Here is a 16,402-nt window from a genome sequence, read left to right on the forward strand (position 1 = left end):
CCAGAAAATGTCCAACGGGCGGAAAAAAGTGTGTTTCCTCATTTGCATTATTTTGATGAGCACCCGATTTCACCACGGTGTTACACGCATTTTATTCATATCCATGGGGAATATCTCATCTTCCGGTTTGGAAGATAGCTGCAAGAGGAATATATTGCTGCCAGTGGAATGCCTCACGAGGAATTGAGATGGTAATGAAGAAAGTGTTTCCTGGTACAACGACTTTAACGCCCAAGCGTGCAACTCTGTCCAAAATAGGTACAACAGAATAAAATATTAATTTGCTTGCAGCTTATTCTCACTTTAATGTTCAAAGTAGCCAACAGTCAATTTGAGATTGCGTATTTAGTACAAGAGTCATCCAGTTCACATCAGTGAATTTGCGGAATCAGCGACACGACTCGATTGCACTTTTGAGAAACGTAGAAAAATATCGTCTCAATAAGTCATTTAGTGCTGCGAAAATTCAAACAGAATCAGATGGCAGACATAACGTCAGAGAAACTGTGAAGACATTGAGCCCTCATTAGTCCAAAAGAACACTAATACATGTATTACTACCAGCCGCCGGACTGCCAGGTCGCTAAGTCAAAGTAAAAAGTCTAACAACTAAAAAGTGCAGTGTGATACATATCTTTTAGGAACGTTGAATAATGAATTTGGCCAACTCACGTGAACTGGTCGTTCGAATTCGGGTGAGTTCTAATTCTTTTTCACACAGAAGAAATTTTTGTGTCCCAATAAACAATAGTTGATATAAATATAAATAATAATACATATTATAAATATATAATATAAAATAAATATTATATATAAAAAAAGATAAATAAATATTAAAGTTGTTATAGTCTTTATCATTACAACTAGGGAAAATATGCAAGACTATGGAGCTTGATATAGAACGCCATCTCATTCTCTCCCCCCCCCCCCCCCCCACACACACACTCAAACGTAGATACTCTGTAAATGGTAACTAACCAAGTATGCATAGTTTACGCTAATGTAATGTAAATGCCACACTTATGAGTTACGATTAATGTTTTGAGTGTGTTTCTACCAAGTCTTTCTTCATTTCTATTTGATTTTTTTCCGATTTACAAGTTCTTTTTCACTTTTACAATCATTTAATTCCACTGAATAAAAGGACGCTGATCACCGAGTCGATTGTTCTGCCCATGGGAATTCCGACGTACGTAAGCCCGTTTATCTGTAAAAACTCACCTAATAATGCTAGTTATAATATTATCTACCGCGTTGGTAAAGGATTCTTTGTAGTTTTTTGTAAATTTTACAGCACTTGCAACACAATAAGGTCATATTAGTGCCGAAGCTTAGAGGTGTTTTAAGTGAGTAACAAATACAAAATGAAGGATGAGAGATCATGACGATAGATGTTTGATAGGCGAATAGTAAATCACACCAGACAACCCACCAACAACCCGAACGGATTTTTTTGGGGCGCTAAAATTGTCTCCTTTCACCTCCTTTCCTGCTCTCTAGCAATGTTCTGTTCTCTGCTTTCATTTCCACTTTCTGCCCCCATCCCCTCACCTCCTTTGCCCCCTTCTCTGGGCTCCTGACTCTATCTGCAGCCTTTCTACTGCTACTCTTTGGCTCCTCCTTACTGCTGTCTTTCTACCACACCCCTGATCCTCTGGTAGGAAAGATCTACACCTAGCCTTCTCGAACAAGGGCGAAAAATCTCGGAGGGCCCGTGTGCAAGTTGCGCACGTTAAAGATCCCTTGGTGGTCTAAAATCGATAAGAGTAAGCTTCGGCCGCCACCCGGGCAAAATTCAAAAATTTCCTACCAACTGGAAATATTAGGTGTGTCCCACGCGCTCATATGACCTATGCAGTTGCGAGCGCCGTAAAACACTTTACAAAAACCAAAAAAAAAAGAGACGGGGCTAAATCATAATGTGCCTGAAGCCTACTTTCTCAGAAAGGTCATGTCCCCCTCCAAGCCCCCCCCCTCCCCCCGAAAGCAACATTTTTTAATGGGACTGGTATTGTAATATCTTCACGACGCCATAGTCTTCTATTTACAACCAAGGTAGGCAATTTGTTTGCTATTGTGTACGTGTGTACTTTAACAAAAGTAGTTAGAAACTTCAAAGTAGTAATACTTAAATGGATGTGAAAAACTGGATCTACCGTTTAAACAGCATACACTCCAATGTATAAAAGTTTATATCTGTAGCACTCTGCTGCCCCTATGTACAGTTTATAATTTTGCTAGCTATCTTTAACATAATGATTGAAATAACTGAGCAATGAAAAGGAGGCTAAGAGAGATTTTGCAATGTCTTTAACAATTAAATAATGTTCTGAAAAATAATTGATGTCTTCGGCCCGATTGTAGTGTTTCTTACTCGCGAGGTTATTTTTATGCTCCCACCCCCTTTTTCTTCTGGCCAACGTTGAGTTGACTTTAAGGCCCATTGAATGCTCCAGCAATCTCAAGAGACCGAACCACAAAAATTGTAGTGGAAGGGAGAGGGGCGGGGGGTGAGGGCGCCGTATTGATAGAACAGTGCACTGCATAATCTCCCCTCGGTCCCGCCTGCGGTATCGGTGTCAACAGCAGAAAGAATATAAACTGAAAACTTGCATTCAGAGACACGATTATGGGTTAATGTCATTGAAGAAATCACCGGTAGTGGGAGGTTTTCGTATGACTCAACAAACATCCCACTAAACACAGATATGCCATTCAGAGGCGGGTCTCACTTAGAGGTATCTGGAGTCCATTAACCTTTTTGTAAGATCGGTCTCTCTAGGGACAGATTGACAAGGTTCAGTGCGGGGACACAAGACAAAATAAGTGCTGAGAAATGTGCCACCTCGACGACAGAAATGTTGCTTTGCTGCTTGAGATGCCTCCTTATAATATATTAACATGACCATTGGTGAAAGACACGAATGTTATTTGAGAAGTTCAAGATTCAAATCCATGACAGTTTGGTAAGGGTGAGGCCCTTCTATAGCTTCCCATCCACCCATCCTCACCCCTTCCTTCGCCCCATTCCCCACCCGCCCGCATTAGTATCTAGTTAAATGTTAACCGGGGCTCTCGTGGCCTAGAGGTTAAGGTGTTGGCCTCTCATTCAAAGGTCCCGGGTTCGATTCCGGGTAGCGACCAAAAAAATTTCTTCTCTAAAATTGTCTCCTTTCACATCCTTTCCTGGTCTCTAACAATGTTCTGTTGTCTGCTTTCATTTCCACTTTCTGCCCCCACCCCCTCACCCCTTTGCCCCCTCCTCTGGGCTCCTGACTCTTTCTTCAGCCTTTCTACTGCTACTCCCTGGCTCCTCCTAACTGCTGTCTTTCTGCCACACCCCTGATCTTCTGGTAGGAAAGATCTACACCTAGCCTTCTCGGACAAGGGCGAAAAATCTCGGAGGGCCCGTGTGCAAGTTGCGCACGTTAAAGATCCCTTGGTGGTCTAAAATCGATAAGAGTAGGCTTCGGCCGCCACCCGGGCAAAATTCAAAATTTCCTACCAACGAAAAAGTATTAGGTGTGTCCCTCGCGCTCATATGACTTAATGCAGTTGCGAGCGCCGTAAAACCCTATACTAAACAAACAAAACAACAAATGTTAACCTTATTAAATGGACAGGGCACAGAGCCTTGGTAATTTAACCAATTTTCTTAATATTAGAAAAGCGTATTTGGAATACGCCGAATACAAACATGAGCAATCACAGGGTTGTAAGAGCTTTATGGCAAGTAGAAGCCTAAGAAGACGTTTGCCAACATGTTCCAGTGCACAAAAATGAAAAAAATAATGCATCCTTTAAAACTCATGCTCGTTTTAGTATCATTTCATTGAATATTTTTCTAAACTTAGAACTCATCATAACGTACATAAAGATATTTACAGACGAGTTAGACGCTTCCATCACATGAACTATGGTCCAGGCTACAACATGGGTGTTGGCATAGCGTCCCCCTTTGTTGAAGTCTTTGACGAGCGCCATGCCAAGCTGCACGAGGTTGCTTGGGATGTAACAAACAATGAAGACTATTGATAAAACTAGGATCATTTTGGTAACTTGCCGAGATTTAGCAGTTCTGGAATCTACCACATCTTTGTTCACTGCTCCGGTACTTTCAGAAGACTGTCCAACCATTGTGCTGAATTTTTTCGTCTGTCTCTTGAGACTGAAAACAAGGACTAAAGAGCAGGCTACAACAAAGATATAGGAAACACTTGTAATCAAAACTCCGACAATAAAGGACACCCCGTCGACCGCCCGCCTTTCTTTGCGGTAAATGAGACCGAAAACTGTCTTGTTTCTCTCAACATCAAATTTCCATCCGAGTAGGTTGCTATAATAAGTTGGGGTGATGCTGCACGCCATTATGAAATAAATAGCTAGCACGGCGCAGCCCACGCGTCTAGGTGTAATCAGAGTCTTGACTTTGAGAGGAAATGTGACGCACAAGCATCGTTCGAAGGTGACGAGTGCAGTGATCCAGCTTGTGGTCCGGGTGAAGATGAGACGTGGCCAGCCAAAAGCCAAGTACTCGACTTCTGGAGCGTTGAAGGGTAGGTCGAGTTCGTAGAAAAGAGGGTTGTAGAAGATACTGATGAGTATAAGAAAGACCAAACCGCACAGGTCCGCTATGGCTAAGCCCAATAGCGAGATATTTACGGTATCTTTGAGTCCCAGACGGAGGAAGATGACGATGTTGATGGCATTTGTGATAACCCCAAACAAGCTGATAATACCACATCCGAAAACCCAGTTGGTGAAGATGAGAATAGTGACGACATGATCTTCAATCAATTTGGGATGCTCTCTGGTCAGGTTGTACATCTTGAGCAGTTCATTTACAACAACAGCAGAGTCGTATATAATGTGTCTAGACCCAGAAACGAAAAATCTAGTGCCAACTCTTCATTAATGAAAGAAAAACAAAATAATAGGTGAAGAAAAGCAAAGGCATCCAGGATATTGTGACAGCTGATTGATTAGAATATGTTCGTTTTGCTCCAAGGCTGAACTAGGACGTAATATCTGCGCTGGTTAGACATAAGTTTTGTTAATACTCATCAAGCTGTGCAATGTAAACCCTACTTTTCGGTATCTCAAACCAGATATCTTACTAGCCGTCTTCAGTGCGTTAAGGCACACTCAAGACAACTAACACACCTATTGAATGTTCTTTCTTTATACGAAAGCTTGAGAAATGTTCACCTGACTCCTACTTTGCAACAGAAATCCATTTCTAAAAGACAAGGAACAGCATAGCATAGCATTAACAGAGAAACAACTAAGATAGCACCTTTCCTTTCTAATGAAACTGGAATATTGCAACACTTTTGAGCTATGTGAAATTGTGTATAAGGAGAAGCGCACAAATTATATTGCAGGGAATATTGAACTACAGCCTTCTTTTCACGCAATTTACTCATCCAAAGACTTTGAAATCAAATCGTAGGATAATTTGCTTGCCTGCTGAGCCTGAACGTTTTGGATCTTGATTAAGCAGGATCAATTCACACCACTGATAACACCCAGGAATAAAGATTAGCACTTCGTAAAAGTCAGCCAGTGCCCTACTACTTTACCTCCTGTCGTGCCGATGAATACTCTTAAAACTTAAAAAAAACCACTTGACGCTCACTGTCACGAATGAACATTTTAGCCCCCCCGACAATGTAATTGTGGTCTATTATGGGGTTAAATGGCGTAGACAGGGACTAAGTAGAGGTAATGTTCCTCAGACTGATAGAAATTATATTAATATGTTTAGAGTCAAATGTCTATGACGTTCAAATTGTAATGGGTGTTAAGCTATGTAGTTGCAGAGCGATGAAGGAGTCATAATTACCCGAATTACGCCGTTGACACTTATTCTGTAAGGAAAAAAGGTGTGATCTGTGTAATTGTAACTTTCGTGTAAGTACTGATGCCGATGTCAACGCCAATAAAATTAGATCTACATAAGAGATACGAGTAAATTATCTCGAAGGCAAACGTTGAAAAAGCAGAAAAACTAACATTTAACTTTTCGGACTCAGATAATTGAAAAGAAATATTTTGGGCGTAGAAAACAGGTGTTGGGCTAAATTGCTTCAACCAAAAATCACTTGCAACGTTCCTACTGTGCTAACAGGTTGGGAACCGTTAGCAGCGGAATTATCAACTCGCTGAAGGACGGAGTTCGAGTCAAAGCTTGACAGTATGCTGAACCGTGTACGTCGTATAAAGACGACAACTCAAGAGCTCCTGTTTGAATGAATTTCTTTTCCGTAAACAACGCGGGAAATGAAAAAAGAAACTGCCATGCTGAATAATTTTGTACATCTATAAATATCTCGCCTAGATTACTAACGCCTGACTTATAATAACTGGGGGCGGGGGCGGGGGGCGGAGTGTGCAGCAATGGGCTGCAATATACCAGTGACAAAAGCAAAGGTAAGTCCTATAAAGTGCATTGTATGGCGGCGTATTTAAAAAAAATCCAATAGCGTTTCCTGTTTTGAAAATTGAAAGCGATTTCATTTAGATTTCTAAAGGTTTTTATTTCCATTACAGATTTAATGACGCTCATGATAAAAACAGGAAAGCAGCACTACCCTATGTATTCTTATATGATCTTATGTAACAAACAAAAAAAGAATACCAATGTGGGAGGGAAAATAATCGGTGGCATTTTTAGTTGACTTGCTGTACGTATTTTGTGCTACATTTGGAGAATTTTTAAAAAGTGTTTTACGGCACTCACAAACTGCATAAGGTCATTTGAGCGCGCGGGACAAGCCGATCATTTTCAATTGTTAGGAAACTTTGAATTTTACCGGGGTGGCCGCCGAAGCCTACTGTTATCGGGTTTAGACCACCAAGAGATCTTTAATGTGCACAACTTGCGCACGGGACCTCCGAGATTTTTCGCCATCGTTCAAGAAGGCTAGGTATAGAATCTAGATCTTTCCTTCCAGAAGATGAGGGGTGTGGCTGAAAGACAGCAGTAAGAAGAAGCTGAGGAGTAGCAGTAGAAAACCTGCAGAAAGAGTCAGGAGCCCAGAGGAGGGGGCAAAGAAGGTGACGGGAAGGAGGCAGAATTAGAGACGAAAGCAGACAACAGAATTTTGTTGGAGAGCAGGATAGGAGGTAAAAGGAGACAATTTTAGAAAATATTTTTTTTTCATCGCTACCCGGATTCGAACCTGGGACCTTTGAATGAGAGGCAAACACCTTAACATCAAGGCTACGGGAGCAAATTTGGAGACTCTGATATGCAATATGATTCTGCTTCTATACCATAATTTGTACTCGAAAGTTTCATAATTTTAACTTTTTAAATCAGCTTGATCCCAAAAGATTACTTCTGTCCGATTCATAAATCATGTTGCATCAATGAGGGGCAACCTCTACTTTATAAAGTTTTTAAGAACTCTAGAAATATTTTCGAAGTGAAAAGATGGAAGAGCTCTCCGTTAGTTCAGTTGATGCCAAGCTGGACTTTAGAGCAAATGGCCTGGTCTAATCCCAGTCTGGATGTTCTTGAATTCAAATCGTTTTGTCGAGATTTCAAGGCTCTCAACCCATTTGGCTCAGTCCTATCGAAAACTGGCTTTAATTTCGGAGAGGCCGCCTCTTAAATAACTTAATATTCTTGATATAGTATTGTTAAACCCATAATTTAAAAAATATACTTTTCTAAAAGAATGGAGAACATTTGGCAACATTTGTTTGAAGCAGCTGCTCCCACATGACATAATTTGTTTGTTTTTGCAGATGTTTAAAACCCCACTAGACAACGTATTTATAGAGGTGCCTGCCATCCAGGCCTTGTGCTACTTTAAGCCTAAACACTAATTGATACATTCCTGGTGAGTTGCTCTTGTTCCCGGGCCAAGGAGAAACGATCTTAAAGAAGGAAAAAGGTAAGTGATAACCCGGCCCAAGTCATTCTTGTTTGTTTGTTTACTTAGTAAGAGTTTAACGATACTCGCAACTGCATAAAGTCATGTGAGCGTGCGAAACACAAGTTGATTACATTCACAACAGCTCATAGCACGGCTTGGTTTTAGTCAATGACAAGTCGTACTTGTATTTGAAACTCGACACCTCAATGAAGTCTTTTCTTTTGTTCTCTAGTATTATTTAACACTCTAACAGTCACAAAAAGGCCGCGTTAAAGGCGGAACACTACGCGACCATAAAAAACAACAGGCACGACAAATTACTACTGTGAATATTGAACAGCACGTATTTTGTGCCTATATTATGCTCATATCTGATGTTTCAGTATTGCAGTGGTCCCACTGTCTGTTCACATGCAAAAGGTCTAGTTGGTGCTCCCTGAAGATTTAGGAATACTATAATATAGTATTGTTTTTGGGGGGTTTTGCTTTCGTTTTGTTTTCGATCTGTTTTGTAAGCGTTTTGTTTTTGTCAGTCTCTTTCCCGCTACACCACAGACACTGGTTAGATTAAACAAGCTATGAAAAAAGACAGAGAATGATCGGTCAACATTAATATCACAATGAAAGTATATCAGCTTATTGATGCTCATGATGTTGTATAATTTTCTGCTGGAAGGCGGAGAAAAAGTAAAGAGAAAAATCCTAGCCCTATTCAATTTTCTTGGTGTAAGGTAAAAGGGTTTAAATAAGTAGTGAATGTTTACCCTGGTGTCTGTTCTGAACGATCAGCCAAAGATAATCGCACAGTATCAGGAAAAATATGTCTTAGTTTGTTCCACAATGTTTTCTGGTGCTGGATCAAGTGCGAGCTTAGGTCTTGTGAGAGAAGTTTGGTTTCTTTCGCTTTGATTTGATTTTTTTTCCTTTCTAATCCGGGGTGGGGATGGGGGTGTGGGGGAGAGGGGCATGTAATATAATAAACCACTGTGCCATTGAAAGGTTTGTATTATAACTTAATTTTTATTATATTTGTTCATTATGTTTTCTCTCTTTAAGAAAAAGTGATATAAGATATCTAATGTATTTTTGTTATCATCTTTTTGAATGAACACAAAGTGTGAGGCCAATAACAGACATAGTTTGTAAAGTTTAAGGCCTCAAAGGAAAAATATTGTTGTATTATTATTTTTTAACATAATTGTTAGAGCTATTCAAAATTTAGTATGTTTACTTCCGCACCCAGCAAAACACGATCCACTTTACTCTTCTTTTTCTACAGTGCTCAGGGAAAAAATAAAACGTTTCATTTTGAGTACTCACGCATAATTTAACCAAGCAAATGAACACGTTTATTCTTATTCGTAAACAAAACGTTCAGCATTTTCGACAGCCGCTTTTAGGAGCACAGAAAAGTTGTCACAAGGCGGAAAAAGAGGTTTTCCAACGCTCACAGCATAGAAACATCACGAGGAGCAAGTGGCTATCTACTCACCCCCACGTGACTCGTGTCCACATGACCTCAGAATGTCAAGTCTGTCTTATTAGTTGGCCCTCATGAGCTCCACATCATCTCCACTTTCGCTCCTCACCTCGGCTGTCAAAGCTTTCGTTTTGTCCATATCCATAAAGAAACCCAGCACTGAAACTAAAATGGCTAACCATTCCCGCAGCAGTCTTAACAGAAGTGGAATGGGGGCAAACTCTGAAGCCGTTGGGGTTGAATACTTTTGGAGTAAGTATAATACGTATACTTTAAGTTACCTCTGATGTTCCCATTATTCAAAGTTCTCGCTTGCATGAACGTGTACATTACACACTGTGTAGATTGTCGGTAATGCCGTAAAAGATCTACTCAGTCATGAAACCCCTGAAAACTAGACAAACTAAACTTCAAATGTTATGCATCGTATGTGTGTGAAACTTGGAGCGTATGCCTATTTAGCCAACTTTTTTTTACTCTGTTCGCTTTGTACATGTGGAATTTCAAGGCCCCAATGAAAAAATCATAGATCTAATCTAGAACTAGATCTAGACCTAGATCATCTTATTGTTTAAAGCATTTTTGTTAGAGCTAGATCTATATTTTGTTACAATGTCGTCTCTTTATCCAAACCAAAATTCCCCAACCCCTGCCACTGTGCTTAACGTAGTCATCTTAAAATTATATTTTTTTTGGTAGTTTATCTCAGGCTGGTAGAATTTGACCACCATCCCACCCCCCAACGGTTGTCATATCTGCAACAACAAAAAAGATAATTTCGTGGATTGGGATTTTCCCCTCTTGTTTCGCAGAGGACCGGCACTTACCGTGACAAGGTCCGCTGAACTATATGTATACAAGGGTTAGGGTTAGGGTTTGGGATAGGGTTAGGGTATACCCCACATAAAATATCCTCTTTTGTGTGTTATTGGTCGGTAGGCCCTCTTCGGAACTCCTTCCCAAAATTGCTTTGCACGATTCTGCTCAGTGTACTTGTCTTGGTATGCATTTACTCCTTGTCCAACGATTAAGGGGGATGATTGGTTGGCGCCCTGGTGTGGATTACTCCTTTTCATTCAAACGACTATCGTCCTTCTGTCCTTTTCCTTGTACTAATCTTCGGCGCTTATATGACCCATTTGTTGCAAATATCGTAACTTTCAGTTTAACTAAACGTCTCCAATATAAAGTTTAGTAGTGCCTTCAATTTTGAATGAACCACTTTTCCAGCCCAGCGTGCATTGTGTATAAACTGTTTTCTCCAGCTGTTGAACTTAACGCTGACAACCGCTCGCACATTTGGACTGCGAAGGACGATGAGCTGGAAGATGATGATGAAGACTTTGTCAACCACACTCTCTTCCTCAAACTGGTAGGCTGTTTTGCGTTTTAATGGCATAGGCCACACTCCTAATCTGAAGAGGATATAGTACCGTCTCTGAAAGCCGAAATGTAATAGTACCCAGTGCTGTGTAGGTATCCATTTAGTGTCCAGGTTTCCTGCTCTTGCTTAGCCTGACGCTTTGAATGTTTTGTTTATGCTGCGTGCTTAGCTGGTATCATACTGGACTAAGATGGGAATGACCCTGGTTCGAGCGCCTAGTCAACGATTTTTTAAAAGCTAAGCGTTAAGAGGTGTTAAAACAAAATATGCTGTGTGCCTTTAAGGCAACACGTGCATCACTTAAATGGTATCTGTGTCAACGAAATGCACAGTGCTGGAAACGACAAGAATGGGGATTGCAATCTAACTACTGCACATGAACAGGAGCAGCCAGTTTTAATGGTGACGTATATTCAAAATGACACATGACTATTTCACTTCGCAACAACCCCTTTACCTATTTTAAAATTACTGGGCTAATATCAGCTTTCGAAATGACTTTGGTAGAGCTTTGCAGTTAGTGATGCCGAAAAGAAACCCCATTTTACAAGTGTTCCTTCCCACGCTCTCCAGGCTGTTCTGGGTGATGGCGCAGTGCCCGGCGAGCCGAACATCGTGACCCTTGAGTCTATGGACGCAAGCAGTTCGGTGCAGAAGGGCGCCATCGTCAATCTGACCTGTGGGAACAACAATATGGTAAGGTTTTACGTCATCCTATTGCCTTGGACAGTTCAACAAACCTAGCTGCTGCAATACAGAAGACTATTATAATCTACCAAACAGAAGTTTGAGGACTGAATACAAGTGGGGACAATGGAAACCAGAATACAAGGAGGTGGGGGGGGGGGGCAGCGATTTATCATTCCCAGTTTTTTTTCTCAGCCTGCTTTCTTGAAGGGAACGGTTTCTATCTATTAGGGCGGTAGGAAAAGAAAACCTGCCCCACCTTCAGAAGTACCATAGGGAGCACCTCCGAACTCAATGCTTTCTTGTAACTCCACTTATTAAACAATGAAAATGTGACTTCTTCTTAAGCTCACCCTTTGTTATGAACTATTTTCACTGTTATTAAAAATGGAGATACAAGAAATCACTGAGGTCATGCCCTTGTCTTCCACAAACGTAGTTTGCAAATCATTTCTGTACCTCATCATTTCGATATAATAACCCTGGCCATACAGCATTGTACTATTTAAAGTTATTAAAAGGTGGTGTGCCTGTGTATGCAAATTGGTTTACCCAATTCACTGGTAAAATCTCGTTCATTTTAAGGCATAGATGTGTAGTGAATGGGCAGATGAAGGTATTTGAGTATGTTGCTGGAATTCTTACACAGTTGATCCTGCCGACGTCTATGTAGACAGTTTGGTTAGAATATTCGCTAAGGAAAGCTAGACTCATGTGGTATATCCATGCAGCAGTCCTTATTTTACGGAGTACATCCATTATATAAGCTGGAATGTGTATTCCACGTAGCCTAGTCCCAAAGGTGGTTTTGATAGGTACAATCAGCTGTGGGTATTCTGAAGATCTTGTGTAATGACTGAGAACAATTTATCAGACAAAACATTAAACCATGAACATTAAACCGGCTTCTGTGGTGTAGCGGTTAGGTTATAAGATGCTTCGATGTCGCACGCAGGAAACTAGGGTTCCATTTCGGAGTAGGGAGACATTTTTATCAAGTAGGTCTTTTTGCTTGGAATTTTTTTATCCTTCAGTTCGAGTTGGCCCTAACAGGCAGGGGTGGACGCCCGTCTGCTAAATTATCTAAACTATTGGGGACGTACAGTTACCTACATTAAAATAAACACTAAAATAAAAATGTCAATGTGATATATTAACTTTATTTGTAAACATACGGGCGTAGCACGACTGGTCTTTTTATGTATGTTAAAACATTTCACACACTTTAAAACTTCTTAGTGATACAAAAGATTGAACCTTCTGATTTGCTTCTGATTTGACTGTACACTGTATCTTCAGGGCCATATGGATCTTGCTCTGAGCGGGAAAGTTGGAGGGACCTTCAACCTAGTATCTGGAAGTGGACCCGTGCATCTATCCGGGAACTATCTTATGGGTAAGAGGTGCTTTCATCTGTCTTAGATGCACCTTATGCAATCATTTCAAGGCGAAATTTAGGTTGTTCTTAGGACCTGAGGTGGTATGGTGTGGTTAGCTCCTCTGTATTGCCATCTGTACCGGGTGAAAACTGACTGTTCTTTTCACGATTGCTCGGAGACTACAGCTCAACAATCAACAGTCAGTAAACAGTTGATGGTCCCATAGCTTATTATTGTACCTGACATTCACTTTGCTTAGCTCTCAGAAAGGGGGGGGGTGTTGTTGATGGGTAATAGTACTGAACAATCTGATGTTTCCAGCAGATCTTTTAATCTTTCCTCCATCCCCACCCCCTTTTCAGAACGATGTCAATGTTCTGACTCCCCACTTTACCTTAATCAATACTAAAGATGTGCCCCGTATAATGGTTATTACTCTCCCAACGTTTCTGGGCCTGGTTTAAGGCGTTTTGGAGTGGTCTGCAGTTTCTCATTTACCCCAAAGTTACAGTTGTGCCAAATCGATTCCAGATGAAATGCAGCCAGTATCATGCTCCCGTACCGTAACTTACTAACTGCACTTAACCCAAGAGCTGTCAGTGCTTGTCCCTGTGCTGCCCGGGGGGGGGGGTCCTACTGCTCAGAAAAGGCTTCAAACAATACTAGGGAGTGGCATGAAACCTATAATCATACCTTTTCAGGATATTTTTTGAGCTAAGGTGTGAGCATTCTTTTAAATATTTTTTTAAGACCTTGACCGCTGGTGACGTTTTATCATTGAAAACGTATACTCAAAAGGCGCAAATAACATGTTTTAAACTAATTGCTTTACTTTTTAGTGAAGCGTATTCATTCATCGTTCAGCTTATATATAGTTTTATGGTATTCGGCAATACTTTATCGTCACATTTGTTTTTACCTGATACAGGGTTTTCTCTTACTTGGATATTCTTGCCCTACCGTAAAGTGTCACTTTAGATCAGTTTATATGGTTGCCGAAACTGTTTTTGGTCTAGTAAACATAGTTGTCTGAAAGTAGATTGAATGAGCTATGAATAAAATGTGATTTTGGTATTTGAACCGTGAAATGACTTTGACCTTGGCCTTTCATGACCTTTTAATATCTTTTTTATTAAAAACTGTAACATGAGGCACGAGAAGAGTGAGTCGATAGTGCAGTAAATCACTTAATTAATCATCAAAAGCACGAAAAGCCGCAGTTTTTTTTTTGGAGGGGAGGAGGGGGGGGGGGGATTATTCTAAAGTGAATGGTCTGTCAGAAAATGAAACTTATTTTGCTTTGAAATCATAAACCATGGTACTTTTGGGACGTGGGTCTAGCTGTTTTGTAAACAAAAATATTGGCGTCACATCAAGATTTTGTGCGTCTTCAAACAGCGAAATGTAACCTAAAACGGTTGAAAATAGAAGACGACCTAATTCTGGATATAATAGAACAGTTCCATACATTGGTGTGAACGAGTGTGGTGTCAGATTACAAAAAACAAAAACAAAACAGAAATAAAACAGAAACAAAACCGGCGGATTATAACGCCGTAACAGCGCAACGGCGGAAAACCGACGACTGTTGTGCCATTAGTCTGTTACTTGTTAACTGTTTATATTCCGACTTACATTAACTCTGTAACTGAAAGTGTCTAGTGTTTGTAACTTTGCGGGTGCATAACGTTTCTCGTGACTGTTTAAAACTGTTTACCCCAGCTAAGAAAATTGTGCGAATGTTACTTTTTCAGAATATCCCAAATTGGAAAATCTGGACAACACACAGACCGAAAGTGACGAGTCCGAGGAGCTTGAGGCAGATGATAGAAATGGTCGGGATGAGGATGACGAGGATGAGCAGGAGGAAGTGGCTGTTGTGAAAGGAAGGAAGCCACCAAAACGTAAAGGAACACCAAAATCAAATAAGCTGAAGGTAATTTTTCTTTTCAAAACGAACCCATGTAATCATACATTTTTTCAACTTTAAGAAATACGAAATGTTTCTTAAAGTGGAAAGTCGTAAGGTCCATATCAGACATCACAATTTTTAAATGTTTTAAACTCCGACAGCACTGACTTGATGATTTAGATAATAAAATGTTTCCGGTATTATGTTTCTCTTGCATACCTTGCCGATCACACTTTTTACCTGAAAGATTTATGTTAACATTTTCAAGCTTTTAGGTGACATAAAAGTAACTTCAATTACACTTTCTTTGTTTTTCTTAAATTTAGCAGAAAGCAAAGATGGATGTGGATGACGATGAAGATGATGAAGAGGATGATGATGATGAAGACGAAGACGACTTTGATGACGAAGATGAGGTAAACATTGTATCGTGTACGCTTGTTGTGTAGCTTTTAAGTTCTTACAGATGGAGTTGGAGGCTATTTACACAGTAGAATATTTTTTAAAATAATATTAGCTACTTCGTGACATGGTTTTCTTCATTGGGGAGAAAGGCTTAGTTAGAAGAACTAGGGTGGGGGTGGAAGAAGAAAATATGGGCTTTTCCCATAATGGTACAAACATTTACTATATAGGATTTGACGTGAAAGACCTTTCGTGTTTTTTTTCAACAGATCGAACATTTCGGTTGAATTCTCTGTAATCATAAAAATTCGATTTGACCAACTTGACTACCCTGTCTTCCTTTCCTTTTCTTTGTATGTTACTCGTTTGTAACGCCTGATCTTTGGCACGTATATTACGTAATTGTATTGCAAGTGCCGTGAAACTCAAACTAAACCTAAAATCAAACTAAACAAAAAGAGAGCTCCGAAATCAGAGCCAAGAATAAAACAGCTCATTTGAGATGAAAGCTAAGAAGGAAATTACGAAACAAAGCACAACTACGTAGCGACATGTCCTTTGGTACCTTTTATTCGAATACTGTTTCTCTAGAAACCCTCAGAAACTGACTTGGGCAACTAAATGACGCTGTCGTTGTGTAACAACTTGGAACAGCATGCCCGTGAACGTGATATGGATTTGAGTACTCGTTATTTTAAGTTGAATGAGTTGAATCTTACAAAGTTTATACGTTTTGGAAGTCCACTAACGTTATGATGATTACCCCTAAGCAATTATTATACCATTACGCTTGTTCTCCGAATACGTGTTACAACTTTGGAAGATAATTATTTGATGGTCTTGAGTAATTTGCTTCAGCTCGCTTTGACTTGTGTTTTACTCTAGTTTTTTAAAATAATTTGTATTTTTTTTATCTTATTGATTGAACCCGTCTGTTTTACAGGACGAGGACTCTGAAGAAAAATCTTCGTGAGTACATTTTCATCATAAAAATACATTCTAGATTTCCTTGTTAGTGTATTACAATTTCTAACTGAACATTTCAGCGAGTTTTTTCATAAGAGATTAATTTTTAAAATGTTCAAGTACCGACAGACAATTTGACAAACACATCTATATTATAGCAGAAACTTTAAAAATGTACATTTCTCTCTGTCTCCGTCTTTGTTTCTCCCTCTCTCTCTCTGTGTCTCTCTCTCTCTGTCTCTCTCATTCTCTCTCTGTCTCTCTCTGTCTCTCTCTGTCTCTCTCTGTCTCTCTCTGTCTCTC

General features: G+C 40.0%; 2 protein-coding genes across 2 annotated transcripts in view; one reads left to right on the forward strand and one right to left on the reverse strand.

The window, feature by feature from the left end:
- Positions 1-2,715: 2,715 nt before the first annotated feature.
- On the reverse strand, positions 2,716-4,827 carry LOC101860635 (blue-sensitive opsin-like). The gene is made up of 2 exons (XM_005093444.1): positions 3,886-4,827; positions 2,716-2,778 (listed from the first exon to the last, which is right to left on the reverse strand). Exons 1-2 carry the CDS (start codon positions 4,825-4,827, stop codon positions 2,716-2,718), a joined length of 1,005 nt encoding a protein of 334 aa, XP_005093501.1.
- Positions 4,828-9,344: 4,517 nt separating this feature from the next.
- Positions 9,345-16,402, forward strand: part of LOC101860877 (mitotic apparatus protein p62) — a gene marked incomplete in the record, with an annotated part of 20,297 nt that continues 13,239 nt past the window's right edge. The window contains 6 exon segments of the mRNA XM_013079791.2: positions 9,345-9,618; positions 10,632-10,738; positions 11,324-11,446; positions 12,737-12,833; positions 14,571-14,752; positions 15,055-15,144. Of these exon segments, the coding sequence (XP_012935245.1) occupies positions 9,441-9,618; positions 10,632-10,738; positions 11,324-11,446; positions 12,737-12,833; positions 14,571-14,752; positions 15,055-15,144 (777 nt within the window).

Source organism: Aplysia californica, unplaced genomic scaffold, assembly GCF_000002075.1.
Source record: "Aplysia californica isolate F4 #8 unplaced genomic scaffold, AplCal3.0 scaffold00063, whole genome shotgun sequence".
Taxonomy (NCBI): domain Eukaryota; kingdom Metazoa; phylum Mollusca; class Gastropoda; order Aplysiida; family Aplysiidae; genus Aplysia; species Aplysia californica.